This window comes from Pieris napi, chromosome 3 (assembly GCF_905475465.1).
Source record: "Pieris napi chromosome 3, ilPieNapi1.2, whole genome shotgun sequence".
Classification (NCBI taxonomy): domain Eukaryota; kingdom Metazoa; phylum Arthropoda; class Insecta; order Lepidoptera; family Pieridae; genus Pieris; species Pieris napi.
Window position 1 is genome coordinate 10,802,067 of NC_062236.1, and position 22,359 is coordinate 10,824,425.

At 32.7% G+C, this 22,359-nt stretch overlaps 1 protein-coding gene across 1 annotated transcript in view; it reads right to left on the reverse strand.

Annotated features, from left to right (window-relative positions):
• The window catches only part of LOC125063676 (nose resistant to fluoxetine protein 6-like), a 32,556-nt gene extending 10,657 nt beyond the window's left edge, over positions 1-21,899 (reverse strand). The window contains exon 1 of the mRNA XM_047670244.1: positions 21,242-21,899. Within this exon, the coding sequence (XP_047526200.1) occupies positions 21,242-21,824 (583 nt within the window). The 5' untranslated portion in view covers positions 21,825-21,899. The remainder of the gene's footprint in view (positions 1-21,241) is intronic.
• Positions 21,900-22,359: the final 460 nt, after the last annotated feature.

Sequence of the window (22,359 nt, forward strand, 5' to 3'; positions counted from 1 at the left end):
AATGTAGAGTAGGTTATAATGAATTATATAAACAATTTTATGAAAATTCAAAGCAACATGTTTTTATATTATAAAGAACGTAGATACGAAATTAAATTATTTAAAAATATGTAGGGATACAGACGATAAAATATTTTAGTGTTGACGCAATATTAAATGCTAATATTGCTACATTATGCTAAATTTTATACTTAAAAGAAGACACTTTAATATTAATTTAGTGTTTTATGTGGAACCCGAAGCTAGTGTTGTATTTATTATTTATCTGGTACATTATAATAAGTCATTAAGAGTTTTCTTATCAAAAATTGGCAATGGTAACTCTCAGTTCGGTAGTTGGCGCTGTTAGGCGTCTGGTCTCACTACACGTAGGTACCTAATAATAATAACAAGAAGAGTACTTATCGGAAGATGGATATATTCGGTATAATATATAAAGCGTTGTTAGTTCTATCTCATACCTAATCCGCTGTCTTGCTGAAAAACATTTTTTTTTACTAAATTAGTAGTATTTTTACTGTATCCTATAAAATTTTCATATATTTTAGAGAAGATAACTTGTAACATAAACTGTTAATATACTCGTAAACTTCAATAAATAAATAACAAAATGTGTGTGTACTTATGTACACGCGTTAGAAGTTATACTTTGACAAGATAAAAATCTTTTCAAAAAATTTATTCTACGTTTGTTGAAAAAACGACACTAACAATAGAAAAAGCTAAAATGTTGTTGTCGTTGATGAGCTAGCTTCAGGGTGTCGTTTTTTTGTGACAGTGTGCGCTCGCATCGTAAAAATTTACTCTCATCATTTTTCCCTAACGCGTCAAAAGAAGTAGGTATAACTTCAATAATTCAAGAAAACAAAATAGCCTATAAAAAGAGAAAACCTGTGCTCACTTGGCATCGGGCCTTGTGGAATTGTGCCCTGATGACACTGTTCTTTCATGAACGGATCTAAAGTAAAAAACATAATACACAAATGGGCTCTCACTTATGTCTGCGCATACACTTGTGTTCTATATCCAGCGTAAATGGCCGAATTAGCGAAAGCATTATTATTTTATAAGCTTGAAATAAAATTAATTTGCAATCGCTTTCCGATAAATATTTTAATTGTAAATATTTTTGACCGAATCAAGTAATCTCATGAGATCTCTATTTGCGATTACCTTCCGCAGTAGTAGGAAGCGATGAGCGGAGAAATTCGCTTCCTACTGTCACGTTACATTACCGTCCACTGACACTCAATTCTGATGACTTATGTTTACAATGGTGCAATTCTAGGTAATAACTCTATCTATGGTATATTCACTTAACTATAAAACAGTATTTACAATATTCTTAACCAACTACGTAATTAATTAGTAAATAATAAATATAAAATTAAAACATATTTAAAATTTTGGTCCCTGTGGCAGTGTACCTTTAATGCTGGCAACATTTCCTCGCTGTATTACTTATTCTTTGGGCGAGGAAATCACCAGCTCTGAGGTCACCGGTACTACCAGGCGCCAACTTAAATCTTTAATTAGCACCTGTGCACCTGAACCCGACTATACAGACTCCGGATAAAGAGACTCTTAGACCGTCTAAGAGTCTCTTTATCCAAAGGGTACACAATAATAGTTGGAGGAAAGACTCTTATATTTGAGCTGTATATCATTTTCCGCCAGCTTTTGGGGACAAAGGTACCACCCATCCGGCCGTTTGCCATCGGATTGGACTGACGGAGGCAATAACGGTTACGCACAACGTACCTAGTGAGAGTCTAAGTGCGGAAACTGAGTCCACCAACCTTTAACCTTTTTTGACGGAGGCAAGAGACCGGCGTATGATCTCATTGAACGCGGCGTGACGAGAAAAACGACGAAAGAATATCATATTAGTATTCTTTTACATAGCAAAGTTACTTTACCTGCAATATATCGTACGGAGACAGATCTATGAACCTTCTACTACGAAACAGTTATTGCATTGCGACTAAACTACGGAACTAAATAATGGTTTTATATATAATATTATTATTATTTTATATTAAGGCAACTTTATTTATCTATCCTTAGTCGAAATCTACGAGTTATATTTCAATGTCAATATTAAAACCGACAATTATAATTTATTAAGCTGCCATTGTAGTAGTCTTAATGTAGGAACATGGGAACATTATGACGGTTTTGAACTAAGTTGACTTTGGTGTTGTTAAATAATAATGACAATGGCAGCTGATACCAGCGCTATTCCTCCGACATATACAAATTGTAATTAAAAGTGCATCTAGGGCTTGCAAACACATTACACAATTGGTAAGGTAAAAGGTTATAGAGAAACCAAATGTTAATTACCGTGTAGTATATAATTGTTCATATCATAAAGTTTCAAGGACGTATATACATTAAAATTAACAACCTGACCTCTATAGAGGTTCTTTTCCTGCTCAATTAATGTAAAACAGTCAAAACTATTTATCCCTGACATTTTACTGTTAGTATATGATTATATGTTTTAAGTACGACCCAGATTAACGTAATACTTTCAAGCTAATGCCGCATTGAATTTAATTCACAATGTTTTAATTTATTGGCAACTAAATCGACACATAATTCATTTAACGGTCCCCATTATAACGGTATTAAATTATTGAATAGGTCTGAAATAGCTAAAATCTTTTGTCAGGCGTAATTATTTTCAAGGTAACATCATAGGGACGTGCCTTTTATAGCCAACTTAGTAAATTTTAGTTCGTCTCTTTAGTCTTCCTTCAGAACGACCTCGAACTCAGGTCAGTTCCGGTTTTCTCAATTTCGGAATGAGGCCCAAGGTAAGGCCGAGAGTTCTTCGACATGGCGCATTTATTTAAAATTGAGACAATATTTTAAAACTTGTTTCAATCTATATTCACTTCCGTTACTTTAAATGGAGCTTGTGAGGCTTTTGCAATCGCTTTGTTGGCATAAAATCAAAAACGTCTTTATAAAATTTGTATTACATTTTACATACCAAAAACTGCATTACTAATGGTAAGATTTGTAAAGGATAGTAAATAAATTACGGTATCATGTAATTTTTTTTTATACAATATATATAGAATATTGTTGTACGATAAATACATTAATAATTATCATAGCACTAAAAAATATACGAACCAATTTCACAATACCAATTCTTTTTGAATTATTTCAATCTTAATATATTAAACAAAGTCAGAGTTGTCTGAACAGTTATAACTCGAGGGCCGCTGGACCGATTTGTCTTAAAAACTGTCAAACATTGCTCATCCCATCGATACAGAGACCTCTCCTCAAATTTAATAACGTATTTAAATAAAGACTTCGAATCGACAAGGTTTATCCACATTATTCGTAGACCACAAGCCCATGAACAAAAAATACCTGTGAAATGACCCAACCTGAATTACGCTTAGAAGGCTGTTACTATATCTGAAAATAGCTCTGAGCACTATGCCGTCATTTCTGAGCGGTACATGTGAGTACGTGAGTGAATGGACTTTCTCAGGTACAATGGGGGAATTTCGACTAATTATTAATGTACGGCTTTGTTATAAGTGTATAGATGATTAAAAATAAATGTCGAAAAACCTAGTGCCGTACAAAAGTGATGGTGCCGGAAGTCGGTGGAAATTTTTCATTCGACGACAGTTGCAGAAGCAATATAGGTAATTTATTACTGTACGGCATTTGTGTGATTCCTTTTGGACACATATACAGATACTTTACCCGTAAACGCCGTACATATTTCCAGCGGAGCGGTCGAAAGCCAAGGGTCGGAACCCTACCTCTACACCCATATACCCTAAGGTCATTGTAAAATGTACGGCAACATGTTCAAAATATTATTTAACACGGACAATAATGTTTTATAATTATGCCGTCCAAATATTATAGTTAATATTTGTGTAATTAAATATTTATCGAAATTTCAGGATTTACCAAGTTCTTACTGCTGTAAGATCAGAGAATAATGTACGGCAACTTGTTTTTTTACATAATGTTACTAAATATTACCGTTGTACATTATAGCCGTTCATTATAAATGGTAACAAATAAAAATATTATGATAAAAAATATATGAAATTTCCGAAATTTAGATGACTTTTCAAATGCTCCTAGAGTAATATGGGGAGTAATATTTTCAAAGATTATTGTTATTTTATTTTTATAACAAATATAAATAAACAAAAAAAACCAGATGCCGTACATTTTACTCCAGATTATTCTTTACAGCTGATAAAAACTTCGACGACGTTTGAGGTGTCCCTTAAGGTCATTAATAACTGTACATATCTGAGTATACTACCATAAGGCTGTAAAGTATATTTACAGCCTTATCGTACCAGCAGAGAGAGGTAAAGGAAAAATATTTTTAACAAAAATATATATAATACAGGGCGTCCCAAAGTTATGAGACATGAAGGGAAAGTACCTTAAATATCGCAGATAGGGTATTTTACTGAAAGAAGACTTTATGTTATTTTAAATAGTTAGTAATTCTGCATTCAAAGATTTTATAAAAATTACTTGCCTCGTCTGGAAATCGAACCGGCTTAAATGTAAAAAAAAACACGCCTACTTTTATAATGCCAATCGAAAGAATGGCCAAAACCTAATAACTTTTCTAAAGTAACAGACTCGTAGGGGATTTTTTTTAGGCCGAATACGATAGATAATGTTTTTAATTTGATTAAAAAGATATATTCACGCTGTTCCTTTCTTTTAAAATACTATGTTACTTAAGAAGAGTTATTAGTTTTTGGCCATTCTTTCGATTGGCATCATAAAAGTAGGGGTGTTTTTTTTTACATTTAAGTCAGTTCGATTCCCAGACGAGGCAAGTAATTTTTAAAAAATCTTTGAATGCAGAATTAATAACTTTTAAAAATAACATAAAGTCTTCTTTTAGTAAAATACCCTATCTGCGATATTTAAGGTACTTTCCCTTCATTTCCCATAACTTTGGGACGCCCTGTATTGGTAGGCGGTGGTAGCGGACTATCGAAAGTGTACGGCATTTATCTTTTATTGAAGATTGTCTAAAGTATTAATAACCTGTGTTATTGCCGTACAGATAAAAGTCACCGGAACATGACTCTTTTCTGAGAAAAGTAATTTACCCCATACACCTATGTGTTCCACAAAAAATGTACGGCATGCTGGAAAATGTTATCTATTTGTGAAGTACTCTCAAGATCATTTAATTTTATGTTGTTTCATATCATCATCACCTATATGCTAATCAGACATATGTTGCGACCCTTGGCTTTCGACCGCTCCGCTGGGAATATGTACGGCGTTTACGGGTAAAGTATCTGTATATGTGTCCAAAAGGAATCACACAAATGCCGTACAGTAATAAATTACCTATATTGCTTCTGCAACTGTCGTCGAATTAAAAATTTGCACCGACTTCCGGCACCATCACTTTTGTACGGCACTAGGTTTTTCGACATTTATTTTTAATCATCTATACACTTATAACAAAGCCGTACATTAATAATTAGTCGAAATTCCCCCATTGTACTTGAGAAAGTCCATTCACTCACGTACTCACATGTACCGCTCAGAAATGACGGCATAGTGCTCAGAGCTATTTTCAGATATAGTAACAGCCTTCTAAGCGTAATTCAGGTTGGGTCATTTCACATGTATTTTTTGTTCATGGGCTTGTGGTCTAATAGTGGCATATTTAAGATCAAGTTAGAAAAAGCATTTTTGGTTGTCAAATATTTATATGTGCGTTTAGAAATTTCTTTTGAATAAACTAAGGAAAATATGAAATGTTGTGTAATGCAATTCGGTGATAGTAGTGAACTTAATGTTTATTTTGTATTCATTGTATTACTTTCCTAAAATCATAAATTAAGTTTAGCTAATCTGTTACATTCATTGACTTTAAGGCTGTACGAAGGTGAGCTAGTATGTTATAAGTAAAAACTTTGTAAATGTTCTATAATGACTATATGCTGATAATATTTAAATTATTTTTCGTCTCAAAATATTACTAACTACAAGGTGCCGTGAATTAATGTGACAGAGCGATGTCATCAATTTTTATAATAACAAGTTCGTGAATCCGGCAAAATTCCATTATATAGTCGAGAATAATATATAAATATTTAATATTGTTTTGAACAAGAACACACTTGATAAGATTTATAATAGACCTCATAACAAACCTGTTCTAGCAAAAATTAATCTATTAGTAAGAAGTGTAAAATAAACTATGACCTTATTTTTTGCGTATCAAATAGACATTATATTTTATGACTATTTATAAAGCAATTTTTCGTTGATCGCATTCTCACAACAAATTAAAAGTTTTTTTTTCAAATGCATGTAAGCACAAACTATGAATTTAGACCAAAGAATTGGTTTTGGTTGTATTACATAGATATTCCGCTCCAGTTTTTTACAGCTTCAGCTTTTGAATGTTTCGTCCGTCACAGTCATTTTACAAATGAATAAACCACTTACTACTAAAGAATCTGAATTTATGCATTAAGAAGTGAAACTTCTTTAGGTGCATGAGGGTAAATTTTTTTTTTAATGTGTAACGTTTTTGTCGAAGAAGAGATTAAGACCGATTGAGAGAGAGTGAGATGGGTGAATTACCTTATAAAATTCTATTTTTAAAATTAAAATTTCGTAAAGAGAATTTATGAAATATTAGTATTTTAAATTTTATGCAAAATAATTTATTGAAATTTCAAATGACGAATTGTAAATTAAAGTGCCACGAGTTTTTATTATCGAAGAAATAAGTTTACATTCATCAAATTCCTAACATATCTTCCTTTTTCAATCAAGTTTCACTTCTGACATGTGTACTTTGTTTGTTTTTTTTTAATAACAGGGGCAACCGTTAAAAAAAAGTAAAACTAAGGAATGGTGCATTAATAAATTAACAAAAATAAAATTACAGGCAACAATGTAACCTTCTACAATTACAAAACATCTAAAAAATACTTTAAACGATAAATGCTAATATGCGTTTTGCTTTTAATTATTTATTTTGTACGAAATTTGACCTCACTCATTATCCTTGACTGTACTCTATGGGCATATATGTTTTAGTTTACTTATTTTATACGTGTTGCTCAATAACCGATTTTCGACTATTTGACCAACATACTCAGCATGCATAACATATTGTGAGTTGAGTAAATACATCCTTTTTAGTGACATTTTAAAATGCAATGATAAAAACAACGGTACCTTAATGAGAGGGAGTTGTTAGATTATACGTTTTGACATACTAACATAGAATAAGACTTAATTAAAAGTATAATTTGCCATTTGCATGCTAGTTTGACATAGCTGATTGATCGATGATTTTTTTTAATAAGTCCATCATATATGGTATTTAATAAAAGTTTCTTGTAAAAAAGTTAGCCAAATTAATGTTTCAATGTAATCTGTGTATTTAACTTCACAGTTATTTAAAAATTTAAATTAATTAAAAATACAGTTATTTAAATTTATATGTCGTCAAAGTATTGTGGTTACTGGCCATGTATACAGCTTAGGATACAAAATAGTCTATATGTGATTTAAATAACGTAACATTTTCTTAGCGAGGTTTCTTAGACACATTTAATTTATAGAAAGGTCTTCTGTAATTAAAATACTTACACTTTCTTTCTTTACTTACTTATCTTTGCAGTCGGAAAATTAAAACAATTATATTATATCTTTTAAGCAACTTTTACATACACTTTCTCCATAAGTTTTACGTAAGAAGTTTTTAATTATTTCGTGGATGCATAGATTAAAAAATATTAAAGCTAGAACCAATTTACCATACGTAAATAAATGTATAAATTAGTACGTATTGCAGATTGTTGCTATTCCGGCTAGGTACAGTTAGCAAACCTAATGTCATTGTAATGATGTTACAAAACCACTGCTTGATACGTGCCGGAGTTACTGGGTTAATGTCTTTTAGGTAGCTAGAATAACTGGGTATACCTATAGAATATAATAAATGACTTATCTGTATCCATTGGTCATATTTTATCATACTATATTGTTCTTTACGTATTTTAACAGAAAATTAACAAATAGTAATAAATAATAAATAATGAATTATTGTCTGCCGTGTTTTACAAAACATAATTCACCTAATTCTGATCTTACCAGAATAACATAAGCTTACGCGTTGTCTCATGATCATTTTCATACAAATTTGTTTAGCATTAGTGGGTCACGCCTGTCGAAAAGTGACTTTGTCTTCAACTTTTCGACTTTACTTCTCCTTACTTAGTCAATCTCATCAATTAAATCTCTTTGCTACTTTTTTAAAACATTTAACCTGCTCTTATCTATTAAGTGTCCGTCGGATTTTTTTACGTGGATTATCCAGTCGTAATAATTAGATAGCGGTTAATTTTATACAATTAATTTTCAAGATTTATACTACTTATCACAATCATACTGATGAAAGGAATTAAAATAACAACATAAAGCGTTGTGCTGCAAAACCAATATTTGACTTCACTTCCCTCTAAATAAATATTATAAACGAGTTTCCTTGTAAACAGTATAACTAATTACTAGATAAAGATATAATATAATTTAAAATTGCATGTATAATTGGTCTTATGACAAAATCATTTAATAATATAACTATAGGGCATGAAGATAGTATGGGGTAAATTTTCAGTTTGTTCGCTATAGTGAAAGATCTTAAATGAAATGAATAACTCATTAGTAATTACGACGCGAATTATAAATAAATAATAACTTTATTCATGACAGAAATATGGTGGTGACAAAAATCATCTATCGCTAGTCCGCACACTAACTGTTGTGGCTAACTAGATAACAATTAAACCTTCCAATTTTCTTTGGTAATTAATACTGGTGATACAGATTCGATAAAAAGTAAGCTGATTTCATTTTACTCTGTATTCTGTGCAGGTTTGTGTATAAAGATTATATCAATGTACAGTTTTCACTGGCCATAAAAAAGACACGTGTAATGTTGTTGAGCCATATTGAGATGTTTGTTCTAACGGATGGTATAAGACAAAAGAAAATCGCGGTAAGGTCTCCTATCTGAGACTTGGTTTAAGTTCTCTATGCGCTATAAATCAAATAGTTTTATTGTCTGTTATTAACATAAACTTATTTCGGTAGGTTAAAACTCTTCGATCTTTACTGTTTTTAGTAAAGATAAAACTTTCGACGACCAGTCACTTTCCGAGCGGCTTGATCCCTTGGCGCTGCGTAGAGATGTGGGATCTCTCTGCATCTTCTACCGCATTTACCATGGAGAGTGTTCAGAGGAGTTGTTCGGTCTAATACCTGCAGCTGAGTTTCATCATCGGACGTCATGGCAAAATACAAAATACCATCCGTATCACCTCGACGTCCGTCGTTCCACAACAGAGCGTTTTCTAAGGCAGTTTTTGCCGCGCATCACCACTGTGTGGAACCAGCTGCCCACAGAAGTATTTCCGAACCAATTCGACTTAGGGTCCTTCAAGAAAAGAGCGTACCAATTCTTGAAAGGCCGGCAACGCACTTGCGAGCCTTCTGGCATTGTGAGTGTCCATGGCCGGCGGTATCACTTAACATCAGGTGAGCCTCCTGCCCGTTTGCCTCCTATTACATAAAAAAAAAAACTCTAAGGAAATAACTTGAATATCCCGTGATGAGGAACGTAAAATTATGGATTAATTTTTGATTCGATTTGTGTATTCTTTCGAGCTTTTGACTTTAGTAGTAAAGTGAATTAAAAGATGATTAATCTATAGGTAAATGATTTGCAGATTTCAAGTGGAAACTTATAAGCTAGGTCAAAACAGATATCCGTTGAACTTGACCCGACAGCATCCGCGCACGCGGCTCTCTTGCGTCGTGTCGTAACACCCTACACTTTCACTGACCAACTACAAGTCAGCACCATAACGCAATCAGCTGTTTAGCACACTGCTCAATTTGTATAAAATTTCTGTTAAGACATAATAACCAGTAATTATACTTTTCAACGGATGATGAAAAAAGGTGTTTTTGACTGAAAACTATTATTATAAGAGTTTAAGTTATTAAAGATGCTATTTCTATAAAAATTATACGAATAAAAAAAAAATCAGAGGCGCTACAACCTCTTTAGGTCTTGGCCTCAGATTTCTGTATCTGTTTCATGACCATTTTCTTTAAATCTAATAGGCAAGTAGGTGATCAGCCTCCAGTGACTGACACACGCCGTCAATTTGGGTCTAAGAAATGTCGGTTTCCTCACGATGTTTTCCTTGACCGTTCGAGCAAATGTTAATACGAATAAAACATCAACAAATTTTGATAAAAAGCCCCTTTTTAATGTTAACTAAATTATCTCAAAATATAACAGCAATTAAATAGAAAAATACCAGTGCGTTTAGTTAACATAGAATACGCGAGACATCTATTATAGATAGTCTAAAATACAGATAAAGAGGTAAAGAGTTTAAACCTGTGGAACAATCTATGTAGCAATCTAGGCTTTCACACGTTATTCGAGTGTCGAGCTTTCTGACTTGACATATAATGGCTTAGCTTGCAAAATGTTACTAGGCAGTAATAATACTCGTTGATATGCAACAATATAATAACTTTTGATTTACATTCCATAAAGTGTTAATAATAATTTTATGTAAATAAGCTCTACTGTACAAAAACGAGTTGATTCGGAATTAAAGGTCAGTTTTGCTGAACCCATAATAATATAGCACGTATATGGGTATCATGTGCATGTCAATTTATTTTATTGGCAATAATTACACGATGGAAGCGTCGTTACATAACGTTATTTATTAAAAAAACAGCAGTGCGACAACCTCTTTGAGTAGGCCTCAGATCTGTATCCATTTCGAGATCATTTTATTTTTGTGTTAATAGGCAAGTAGGTGATCTGCGTTCTGAGCCTGACACACGCAGTTGGTTCTAAGGCGATTCCTCACGATATCTACCTTGACTGTGCGAGCGAGTGTTTAAAGCGCTTATAGAAAGAACAGCCGTGATTCGAACACACGACCTCAGGGTTGGTCTCAATTAATTTTATTACTCATAAAAATGTAAAATAAAGTTGGTCCAACAAGTATGATTACAGGAAAACTATTAACAAATTTACTTTCTCTGTACAAATCTAATTGAGAATCAAAAACTCAATTTCGATTCTTAATTAGGTTTGTACGGTATAGGTAAGCAATCTGTAAACTTAAGTCGAAGTAACGAAATAAAACCATATTTGATATAATTCACTTCTATAGTCTATGATTTTTTCTTTTAATACAAGGTGAAAACGAGGTCTTTGTCCTGTACAACTATTGCGTAATTGCATAATATCCCTTGTTGCAACAGCTGTAAGTTTATATTTGTTTAACAATGTATTTTACTTTATTAACATCAATTTAGACGCACGCTTTCTATATTATTTTAATGCTTGATGTTTTAGAAAAGTAATTCAATTATATAATGAAATTTAAGAAAATTGTTGTTTATTTTTTTACGTAACAAAAGTTATTGTAGGTATGTTGGACTTTGAACCTTAAGATTTTACGATAGTAGGTACGCAGTTTAGTCTCAGGTTCACCGTGAACGTCAATTATTTTTTTTCCTGCCGTAATAATTAGTAAATCAAACGTAAATCATATAAAGAGCTTACAGAACCATTTATAGAGAGTTCTTTGGGTAGTCTGAATCTTTCAGAGTCAAAGTTTAGCGCTGGGTATGACTTCTGTATGTCAAATCTAATTCGTTTTAATATATTAAAGAGTTAGAGCAGTAATTACGCCTTATATGGTGAGCCTTCCTCTTTATAATCGTAGGAATAGAAGTTACTTTTTACACGCTTTATATTAGCTTCACCTGTATGTATGTATGTATGTAACCGACTCCTTCGGACTCGATTTAGACCCACTTTTAACGAACAGATTTAATTCAAACTTTGCGCACCTATCAAAGATCGATGACAATGCAACAATCCGAAAAAAAAATGAAAAAAAAAAATTTACTAAAAAATAAATTTTAGTTTTTTTAAACTATTATTTAAGTATTAAGCAAGACTTCATGCGCACAACGTTTTTATTCAATCATTTAACCTGTCTATCATTTATTTTATCGTCTAAGCAACATTTTCCAGTAGGTCTAGTCCATTATTTTTCAAGTGTCCATCCTTTATTCCACACTCTAGATATTATATACAACGCATTTTATAAAGCATTAATCTATATCTAATTAATTCTAAAGTAGGTACCTTTATTCTCTTCTTAAGTCAAATCTAAATTTACTACCATGGGCACCGAATTTAATTCCAAAAAAACATAACAAATCTCCTGAGAAAGAAACACGTAACAACCCACATTCCAGTTAAATCCTTTGAGAATTAAAAAAACATCAAAAGAAGTCGAACAAAAAATGAGATACTGCCGGATGGAATTTAATACTGATTCGTTTCTTTAGATATTTTAAGAAAAGAAATATTATAGCAGCTAATCGCATTTGATTACAAAATTAAAAAGAAATTTATTTGTTTAGTGAATTTCATTGTAACGCACAACATTTTACAAATAAAGCAAAGATTGCGTGTTTATGAAAACTTAATGTTTTTCGATCCTGTGATACAAAGTAACAGATTTTTAATTAGCCTCTAACTGATTAGATCCCATCCTATTCTACTTTCGTCTCTTTATAATAAAACAACGAACACGGTGTAACCCGAAGTGACGGCTTTTGATTCCTGACTAAATTTGTTTGCTTATATTCACAAAAAGGTGATCACCAACTTTAATAATAGCGTCCTTAATACACATCGAAAAAATATTTGTTACAGAACTTTAAAAGTTTTCGAAGTTAATTTTTATGTTACGGTGTTTTCGAAGTCAAACTTTCTGATGCAACGGTCCTTGAGTGTGTGACCGTTGATTTCGTTTGCGTGATTAATGGCTGCCTTTATGATACCCATAGAATTGCCATATTCTACACATTAGGAAATGGACAGGTGTTTTCATATTATTTGATTACGAAAATTCGTTTTCCGTTTTTTTTAATTATTACGGTGAACTTTTGAGCTGAGCTTTAGTTTCGACGTTATTATGGTGTTCTGAATCTAAAGCAGGTATTTGACTAGGAATGGAACTATAGCAGGTATTCCACTAGGAACTTTAGCTTTTTATCAACAGCTAAAAGTAAAAATATTGTATCAAAAAATTTAATAGCACTTTTGGTCATATTTATAGAAAGAGTGTAGAAAATACCTTACAGTCTGGACTGGATTTAGAATGAATAATAAGATAAAGGGTTTATTAAAATACTCATTATTAATTGTATGTACTCATTATTAATGTAATTAATATGTATAGTATCTAACTTAAAAGTAAGGCTGTATCAATCAACGGATTCTTAGATCCGATTTACCGAATCGTGTCAAATATAAATATTAAAGTCGAATCAAGTCAAGTCCTTCTTCGTTAGATATAATTTCATTTTAATCAGGAATTAAATATTATGACACTATCTGGTCAATATATTCTTGAAGCCTTGTTGTATGTCCAAAAAAATATAAACGATTTTAAAACAAATGGTGACTTTCACCAGTATAATACGCGAAATAGAACTAATTTGAGTGTACGACCAATAAGGCTCCAAAAGATAAACCACTCCTGATATGGAAATTGTATTCGTTTTTACAACAAACTCCTAAGCGAAATTAGAGAATTATCACTAAATAAATTCAAAGCCCTCGTTAAACGAAAATTAATCAACAAAGCTTTTTATAAATTTGAGGACTACTTAAATGATCCTAATCCTTGGGATTGAATTGCTCCAGTTCAAACAATTTGTATGACAATACTTGGCGATTAAAAAGAGTGGCGGAAAGTTTCTTGCCAGTTCTTCTTACACGCCCTTGACTTGCGAACTGGTAGTAAATGTAAATTTACGATTAATTTAACTTGACGATTCAAAAGTGTACTTGGTTACCCACTTGAATAAAGATATTTTGAGTTTGAGTTTGAGCTCCTACAGTAAAAAAAATACTTGTCTCGTATATATAGGATAAACTCAGATATTTTTGGATCTTTTCTAGAAATAAAAAATAATTAACCGTAAAGACTAGCGTGACATCGTGGTATTAAGTTTTAATTATGTAATTCATAAGTGCATTAACAATAGGAAATTTTGTCTTATAAGTTTCTCACGATTATTTGTAGGGTTAAGGCTAGTCGACTTTAAAACTATACACCAAATCTTAGAAAAGTTTTTGTTCATGTATTATTTTGTATGGAATTTGTTTATACATAAACCTTAAGAAGATTTCTAGGTATTTATTTGACATATACATTGTATAATTCTTAAAAAAAAATGTATAGCACAAGTAATGTTCACGGAAACATTATCTAATAATAATAGGCTTAAGTACAAAGTATATATTAAAGTTATCTATAATCAATTTAAAATAATATACATTGAAATAAATATTATATATATATTCTTTTTTGTGTATAAATGTTAAAACAATATACAGATATGATTGTTTGAATATTTTTTGTGCAATATTGATTCATAAACATTGTAAAAGTACGAAACTGCTAATAAAGTCTAAAAAGGAAAGTGAAATGGTGAAGGTATGGCGGTCGGGGGCGCAGCACGGCAGGTTTCACGGCATCCTGATTTGATCTTGCAACTTGCACTTAGACTCAATTGTAAACTTAAGAAATGTAATACATATACATATACATATAAATATGTTAAATCATACACTTATTAAACATGTATAAATATATAAAGGTACATCGTTAACCGTAATCTTCACTTTGCATGAAGATACATATACATATTTCATGTTTATGTCTATTGTTTAAGTAATTTATGATAACGATGGAAAATGGATAAATTTGCGATGGGACTTAGGACTAATTCTGCGTATGGATTGTTGATTTATAAGTCTTTTTTTCTTTATAAGCATAAAGTTTATATTGTAAACTTTGTCTGAATCGTTCTCACACTCGAATCACGAATCGTTATCACACTAGAGGCAATAGGTATCTGGAATCTTATAAACAGATAAATAAAAACATACAAAAACCACAGGTACGAAGAGTAAGTTCTCAGCCATTCGAATCGTATTAAATTTCTCTATGTGTCAAATATTTGTATGAAAATCTTTGTTTAATAAACCGCTGTCTGTCATACAAATTGTTGCTGTCCTATTATACGATAGCATGCAAAATTGTCGCATTAGCAGCCTTACAGAATTCTCATTAACAGGAAACCTACAATGTAGATTAAACGTTTCCTAAGCTCAAAGCTAATATGTATAAATGGTGAAATATCCTATCCCCTATCAAAGGACATTGCAGTTCATTGAGCAACGTGTTGGCCAACATTTCTAAATGGGATTAAAGTGCCGCCATTACAAAGTACTAACTTCAAACAGTTGAAATTTTTAAAATAAATTTTACGGATTGACTTGATTCCCATTAAACGGGAGAAAATTTCTAAACATTATTTTTTTTCTATGGTGGTTATTATACAAATATTAAAAATATCTGCCTTGCGATTCTGTAACTCACTTTTCGAACTCATGCAGCGGTTTTCACAGCGGCGGTCGCGCTCAAATCAGTCGTAAAGCAGTCATTTTATGATTTGGCATTCTGATAAACAATAAACTACAAGCTCCCTCCTTATTTATTAGATTTGAGCGCGACCGCCGCTGTGTGTGAGTTCGAAAAGTGAGTTACAGAATCGCAAGGCTGGCATAGAATATGTATATCATACACCTCCTTTCCTCTGGCATTATAATGCATGGACAGGCCTGAACTATTTTAATGATCTATCATATTTAGTGAATGCTATTTATACCAGAAGTGGTACTTTAGTAAAAGTCCAGGTGCAAGATTTAATCAAATTCTTTATCGTCATCCGAAACTTCGCTTCAATTATAAACGAAATTTACGTGGCACGTACGCAGATAATTTGCAAAATTTCGCGTGTCTCTGCAATATATATGCTTACGTAAAAATAACGTAACGCCATGAGTGTTTCGACTAACAAGTAATTAGTGTGGTGCAACGATATGGTGATTCATATCGAATCAATAACGTTACAACCTATTTGGACTGGACTAAATTTATAGTGTGTGACCGGGAGTGTGGCCCTAGGTATCAAGGCCGACCCCTTAATTGTTGGACCAATCAACCCTTAAAGGTTATATGCCGAATACAGGAAGATAAAAGAAATTGTGCGGCAATATTAACACTACCTTTAGGAATGAAGACCACACTTCAAGATTTATATTAAATCCCATTGATTTAATGGGTGACATGAGTATATACGTAGATCATGAAGTCTTGATTTCTATTCGTGGGTCACGCGAGGGGACCCTTGTTGACAGGAGCCTATGATCGACAACGTCCAGCCCTGCGATTCTGTAACTCACCTTTCGAACTCACGCAGCGGTTTTCTCATCGGCGGTCGCTCTCAAATCAGTCGTGAAGCAGTCATTTTATGATTTGGCATTCTGCTAACAATAAACTAAAAGTTCCCACCTTTTCAGAATGCCAAATCATAAAATGACTGCTTCACGACTGATTTGAGAGCGACCGCCGATGAGAAAACCGCTGCGTGAGTTCGAAAGGTGAGTTACAGAATCGCAGGGCAGATAGGTAATTTTTTAAATCGCATTTCACAAATGCTTACATTAGTGACGCCATCAAATCTATAATATAAATTGAAAGAAGAAAAATTAATATCTGGCCATCATGAAAATGTCAGATATTATTTTTTTAAGGCTTGAACAGAAATTATTGAATATAAATGAGATATTATAACTTTATAAAGTATAATGACATCTGGCATTTTCGAATATCGGTGACCATTTATCAATGTAATGAACCATCTTGATTTTTAAGTACAAGGTGATATGTCGCGGGAGTAATCATTTTCGTAAACCATACATCATCGTTGGGACCTTGCATTATCTTCCTGTCTTTTATATTGTCTTTGTTTTCAAGTCGGTCAACGAGTGCTGAATAAGGTTTTCAAATTCAATGAGGATCGTGAGAGCATTCAATCTTTTAAAGTGGTTTTTATTGGGCTGCAAAATTAGGACAAAACATGTTAAGATAAAATAGACAGGTATATATTCGACGACTCATTGGTCTAGTGGTCAGTACCCCTGACTGCGAATCCATGGGTCCCGGGTTCGATCCCCGGCTTAGACAAACATCGATGTGATGAGAATTTGGTGTTGTGCTGAGGTCTTGGGTGTTTAAATATGTATTTATATGTCTATTTATCTATAATATGTATGTATATCCGTTGCCTAGTACCCATAACACAAGCTTCACCAGCTTAGCATGGGACTAGGTCAATTGGTGTGAATTGTCTTTAAAAAAAAAATATATATATTGTAACCTACTTATATTTAAACACGACAAGCCAAAAAGATACGTAACAGTTAAATACAAAAAATAAACGGTCAGAAAGTACAAATAAATATAAAAACAGATTCTCAGTCGTTACAATCCTTTTTTATTCGTTGTTGCTTTGAAATATTACGATTCACATTTATTTAATAAAACATAATCAGTAAACGATCTCACCCTAACAAGCGATCTCTTCATTCGTTGCGTTCTTCGACTGTTTTTTTATAATTTGCAGTTACTATCGACATTTTTAATTATGTTATCAATAAAATAGGTATCTGTTAAAACAATTTTAAAATTCGTTGCACTCATAAAAAAAATAATGTATATCCAATTAGCGAGTTATTGGCGCCTAATAGTTGATAACCAAAAAATTTATTTACTAGCCAATGTACTCTGTATAAACATATCATTTTTCCTTCTGGACTTCAACTTAAATTCAATGGTAACTAATTGTGTTAAAAATCTGATTCAATTCAAAGGCTTTACATGCCTGGCCCTTAAGCTTTGACACTAAAGAAAAAAGGTTGTGACATTATTAAAACCGGAAGAACCTTTGCAAGTGGGTGAATGTATGGCAGTAATGTTGTATTAACCCCGATTCGCGAAACCGAGACACGATTTGCTTAAGTTTATTACATAACGTATGAAGCACACTGTGTGAGGAAATCTATTTTGTTTTAATTAAAATGTTTGTGAAATATTTTTCGAAATTAAATTTGGTATAGTGATGATACCTTAATTAAAGGCAAGGTTAATATCGGAATCAGTCCATTTTTGTGTAAAAATCTAAAAAAAAATTAATACATTTAATTTTTTTGTTTTAATCTTTATATATATAATTCTTCTGTGAGTGTGTATGTCACTGAACTTCTCTCAAACGACTGGACCGATTTTGATGAAATTTTTTGTGTGTGTTCAAGGGGATCTGGGAATGGTTTAGAATCACAAATCAGCCCGCCAGATGGCGCTGCAGTCGGTACTTTCATACTTTGCTTTACTAATCGCTTGAAATATCATGCAGGACAACGTCTGTCGGGTCCACTAGTATATATATATTTTTAATGTTCTTTTAAAGATATGGTATATAGTTCTTTTAACTGAGCTTTTGTAGCCTGCATATTAGCCAGATGATATACGCGCACATGTTTTTTTCAATGCGTTAAGTTCACAGATGTTGTACATCACGAGGCTAACAAAATAACTTTTGAGGTGATAGAAAGCTAGCTTGAAACAAAAAAAAACAACAAAATCATCATTGTACGCATTAGCGTCTTCGTAGTTCAATCGCCAAGCGTTCCTAGAAAAACTGGGCGCAATTCCTGAACCACAGTAATCACAGAACGGAGCCAGTGTAACAGATGCACTACTTTTCATAGTTCACATATACGTACAGATATTGCAATTTATTACTTATTTACAAATATTTAAACATTTAACTGTTGTGATTGGTCAACTAACGGTAGTTAACGACATGAAGGCACTATTTAATTGGCCTATGTAATGAAGCAGGCTTTTAATGACACCATAAAATATGTTTATAGTTTAAGATGATGGAAATAAAATGAGGAATTACGTATGCGAATTTATTTACTAAATATTAGTAAAGTTTTCACGTCTGAACACAAAAAAATGCAGAAATTAACAAAAAAATACAGAAACTGTAGTCCGTTAAATAACCTCATTGTGTCCAAAACAAGTTAGTTTATAATGTGATAAACTTTAAATTCCTTACGTATTAGACTTGAGTAACACATGGTAGGTCGTCACAATTTTGGGCAGCGCCCTTGTAATTCATATTTTGGTCAGGTGCTTTGAAATATATTCTATGTGTAACTGGCAAGACTAACGGTACGCATATCGTAAAGAACTTAAATTAAACCGTTACTGACGTACATAAACTGGTAACCTAATTCAATTTTTATTCATGCTTAATCTCCGTAAGGCGTTACGCCTTTATTTCAGAGCCATTTTCCATCACATCAAAATATTTTTGATTTTATTTTTTATTATGTCACTGGAAGCTCAAACGAACTACGCGACGTTTCACAAAATGTTTTTAATTATACATTCGGAAAATAAGGGATAGTTTTGTTAATACACCTCTCGTATAAAACACTACATACGTTTACATTCATTAAAAAATACACCTTTAAGACATGAATTAGATTTCCATTGCTGTGTGAAGCAGGCGCGGGTTGCGGATTAAGTTTGTTAATTTATTTTTATGTGTGGTTTATTATCACCACAATATTATAAGTGGTTTCCCGTAATAAAGTTGGAAATATGAAAGTCACATTGGTAATTCGCTTTCGCTTTAATTAAAGTACCAAAACAAATGACAGCACAGTAGAGTCAAAGGTGAAGCTTAGAATTTTGGTTTTTAGTCATGACAATATATTGATTTATGACCTTTAATTAATTATCATTCTCATCACGTCGAAGGATAAAAAAAAACAAATAACTTCAATGGCTTTAACATATTTGTTAGGTAAATAAATATTCAATAATAAGCGAGGACACTAAATGTATATTTGTAATAGTGCGTTTTCAAATATGTATTAAAATTTGAACCAAGTTTTCAACTTACGGAGTAATAGATCTTTAAATCAGCCATTGAAATATCTTTCTCGAAAGAGATAATAATATCTATGAAAAATTCTAACGACAAATGTGACACCATATGTATGGACCATTCGGAATGGAATTAATAGCAATAGCTCTAACAATTACTTGTAGTCGTGCTAGATCGAACCAGTTTTCATTTTTGATCTACTTTATCTTACTCGGAATCGTCGTGGTTAAACGCATTATTGAGGTTGTGTGTTCAAAGCCCGGCTGTGTCATATTTTTTTTCTTTTTATTGACTTCAAAAAGAAGCTTATCATTTTGATCAGTATGTGTGTTTGTTCACAAAGTTCTCGGAACCTCAGTGATATTGAGATAATGATCATTAATAACTGATGTTCCTAATTAGGGAACAATCAAAACAGGTTTAGGACAAAACTGCTGACACGCATTTGTAGTCGATTATTTTTTTCAATGTGTACGCAATTGTAAAGAAAAAATCATAGGGACAAAGATAGTCACGTCTAAAACAAACAATTTACTATGACACAACAATTTTACTTAGTACGTAGGTACGCTTACTTGTTTTAAAGAGAAAAATGTGTTCAATAAAAGAGATCCAGGTTTAATGTTTCTCTATGAACTACAACTTTAAAATGTAAGAGTAAAAACTCAGTAGATTATTTTGTGAGTGTAGATAAACGCAATTTGAGGAACCAGCGACCACCTTGTACACTGACCTAGATTTTTTCACCAAAACATTACATAAGGCGGTTTAGATAATCGAATAGAAAACTTTTGTCTGTAAGTGGTTACTAGAATTAAATAAATGTTTTTTCAAGTCAATATATATTTAAGTATATCTATTTGTTATTGAAATATTTTTGAAGCTTAATAAAGGGTACATTTTGTATCAATTTGCAAAAAGCTTATTGTATATTTTTTTGTAAATATTATTTTTTAGCCGTGGGGTAGAAAGCTGATAAGAAGGTTAATGTGGTGTTGGTTAGGTAACGTGTGCGTTGCGGAAGAGCCGTGAAAGGCGGCTCTCAATTATGTCATAAACCTGACTCGGACACAGCCACAGACCACGAACAATCTCCAGTAATACATGCGACAGACTCGCAACGGCCGTTATATATTAAGGTATCTTATTTCATTCTTAATTATTTAAATTTCCTAAAATAATACTGAAATTGGGTCAATCCAATAAAATGTGATCTGTTAAACTGACTGAACAAACTCACTCTTTAAAGCCCATAGCAGCCTATCCTTAAGTCCTTCGATGTACTCCTGCATGTCCTCTCTGCACTGTCCCGTCACGTTTTCTCGCAATCTGTTCCACTGTGCAACCAAAATTGGAGCATCAATCACTCTCAACATACTCTCTAATCCAAGAAGATGGGTTTCATTTTGTTCTAGCCTCATTGGTATGCTCCTCTCGTTACTGGTCGTCACTTCCACTACATCTTTCGGCACAATCGTCGATTTCTCTATCTTAATCGTTTTAATATGCTGGACATTGTGCGACTTCTGCGTTGTCGAAATAGGCTTATCGGTAGTCGCACCTTCGTTGAACGTTAGACCATCTTCATCGGCAAATAAATCGAACGAATCATCATTGACTTTCGCATTTCTCGAATTTGAAATCGAACCGATCAAATCGGAATCTTCGATGCCACCTTTAGCTGAAGATTTTTTGATGTTCTGAAAAGCGTCGATTAAAGCGCTGCGGAACTTTTCTTCGCGGGCACTTCCTTTAGTGTCATTTAAATCGTTACAGTAACAGGCTGCACTTAAAACTAGGATGGTAAACACTAGGCGATACATAGTGTTAGTGTCACAAGCACATGTCTTTAGACGGGTTTTTTTGAGAGGTGCGCGCGCGACGGCATAGTCTTATCGACTGACGGTGCTGAGACGAATTGTGGGGTGTGACATAACAGTTCTGGCTAGGGGCGAGCTCCGACTCACTTTCACTAGGGCATCCTTGTAGGGCGCGATGCTACACTTGTATTAGGCAAGTTAATTCTTACGTGGAGGCATGATGGATGAAAGTTTATATGGCCTTCCGTATCTTTTATTACAATTTCGTTATGTATAAGTTACGAGAACGTTATGACCGAATAGAGATGATATTTCCTGAGATTGGTTCTGAATTGTCACGAGGCTTACTTATAATTGAACTCTAAAAGCCTGAAAAAGGTAAACGACCATAGTAATAAATTTCGTACCAAAATGTGGGCCGCTAATTAAAACTTTTTTAAAGCATCATAAACATGTCAGCAACGCTGTTTTTATAGTCTAAATTGGAGTCGAATGTTCACAAATATTTCACATCCTGTTATTATAAAATAAAAGGTTT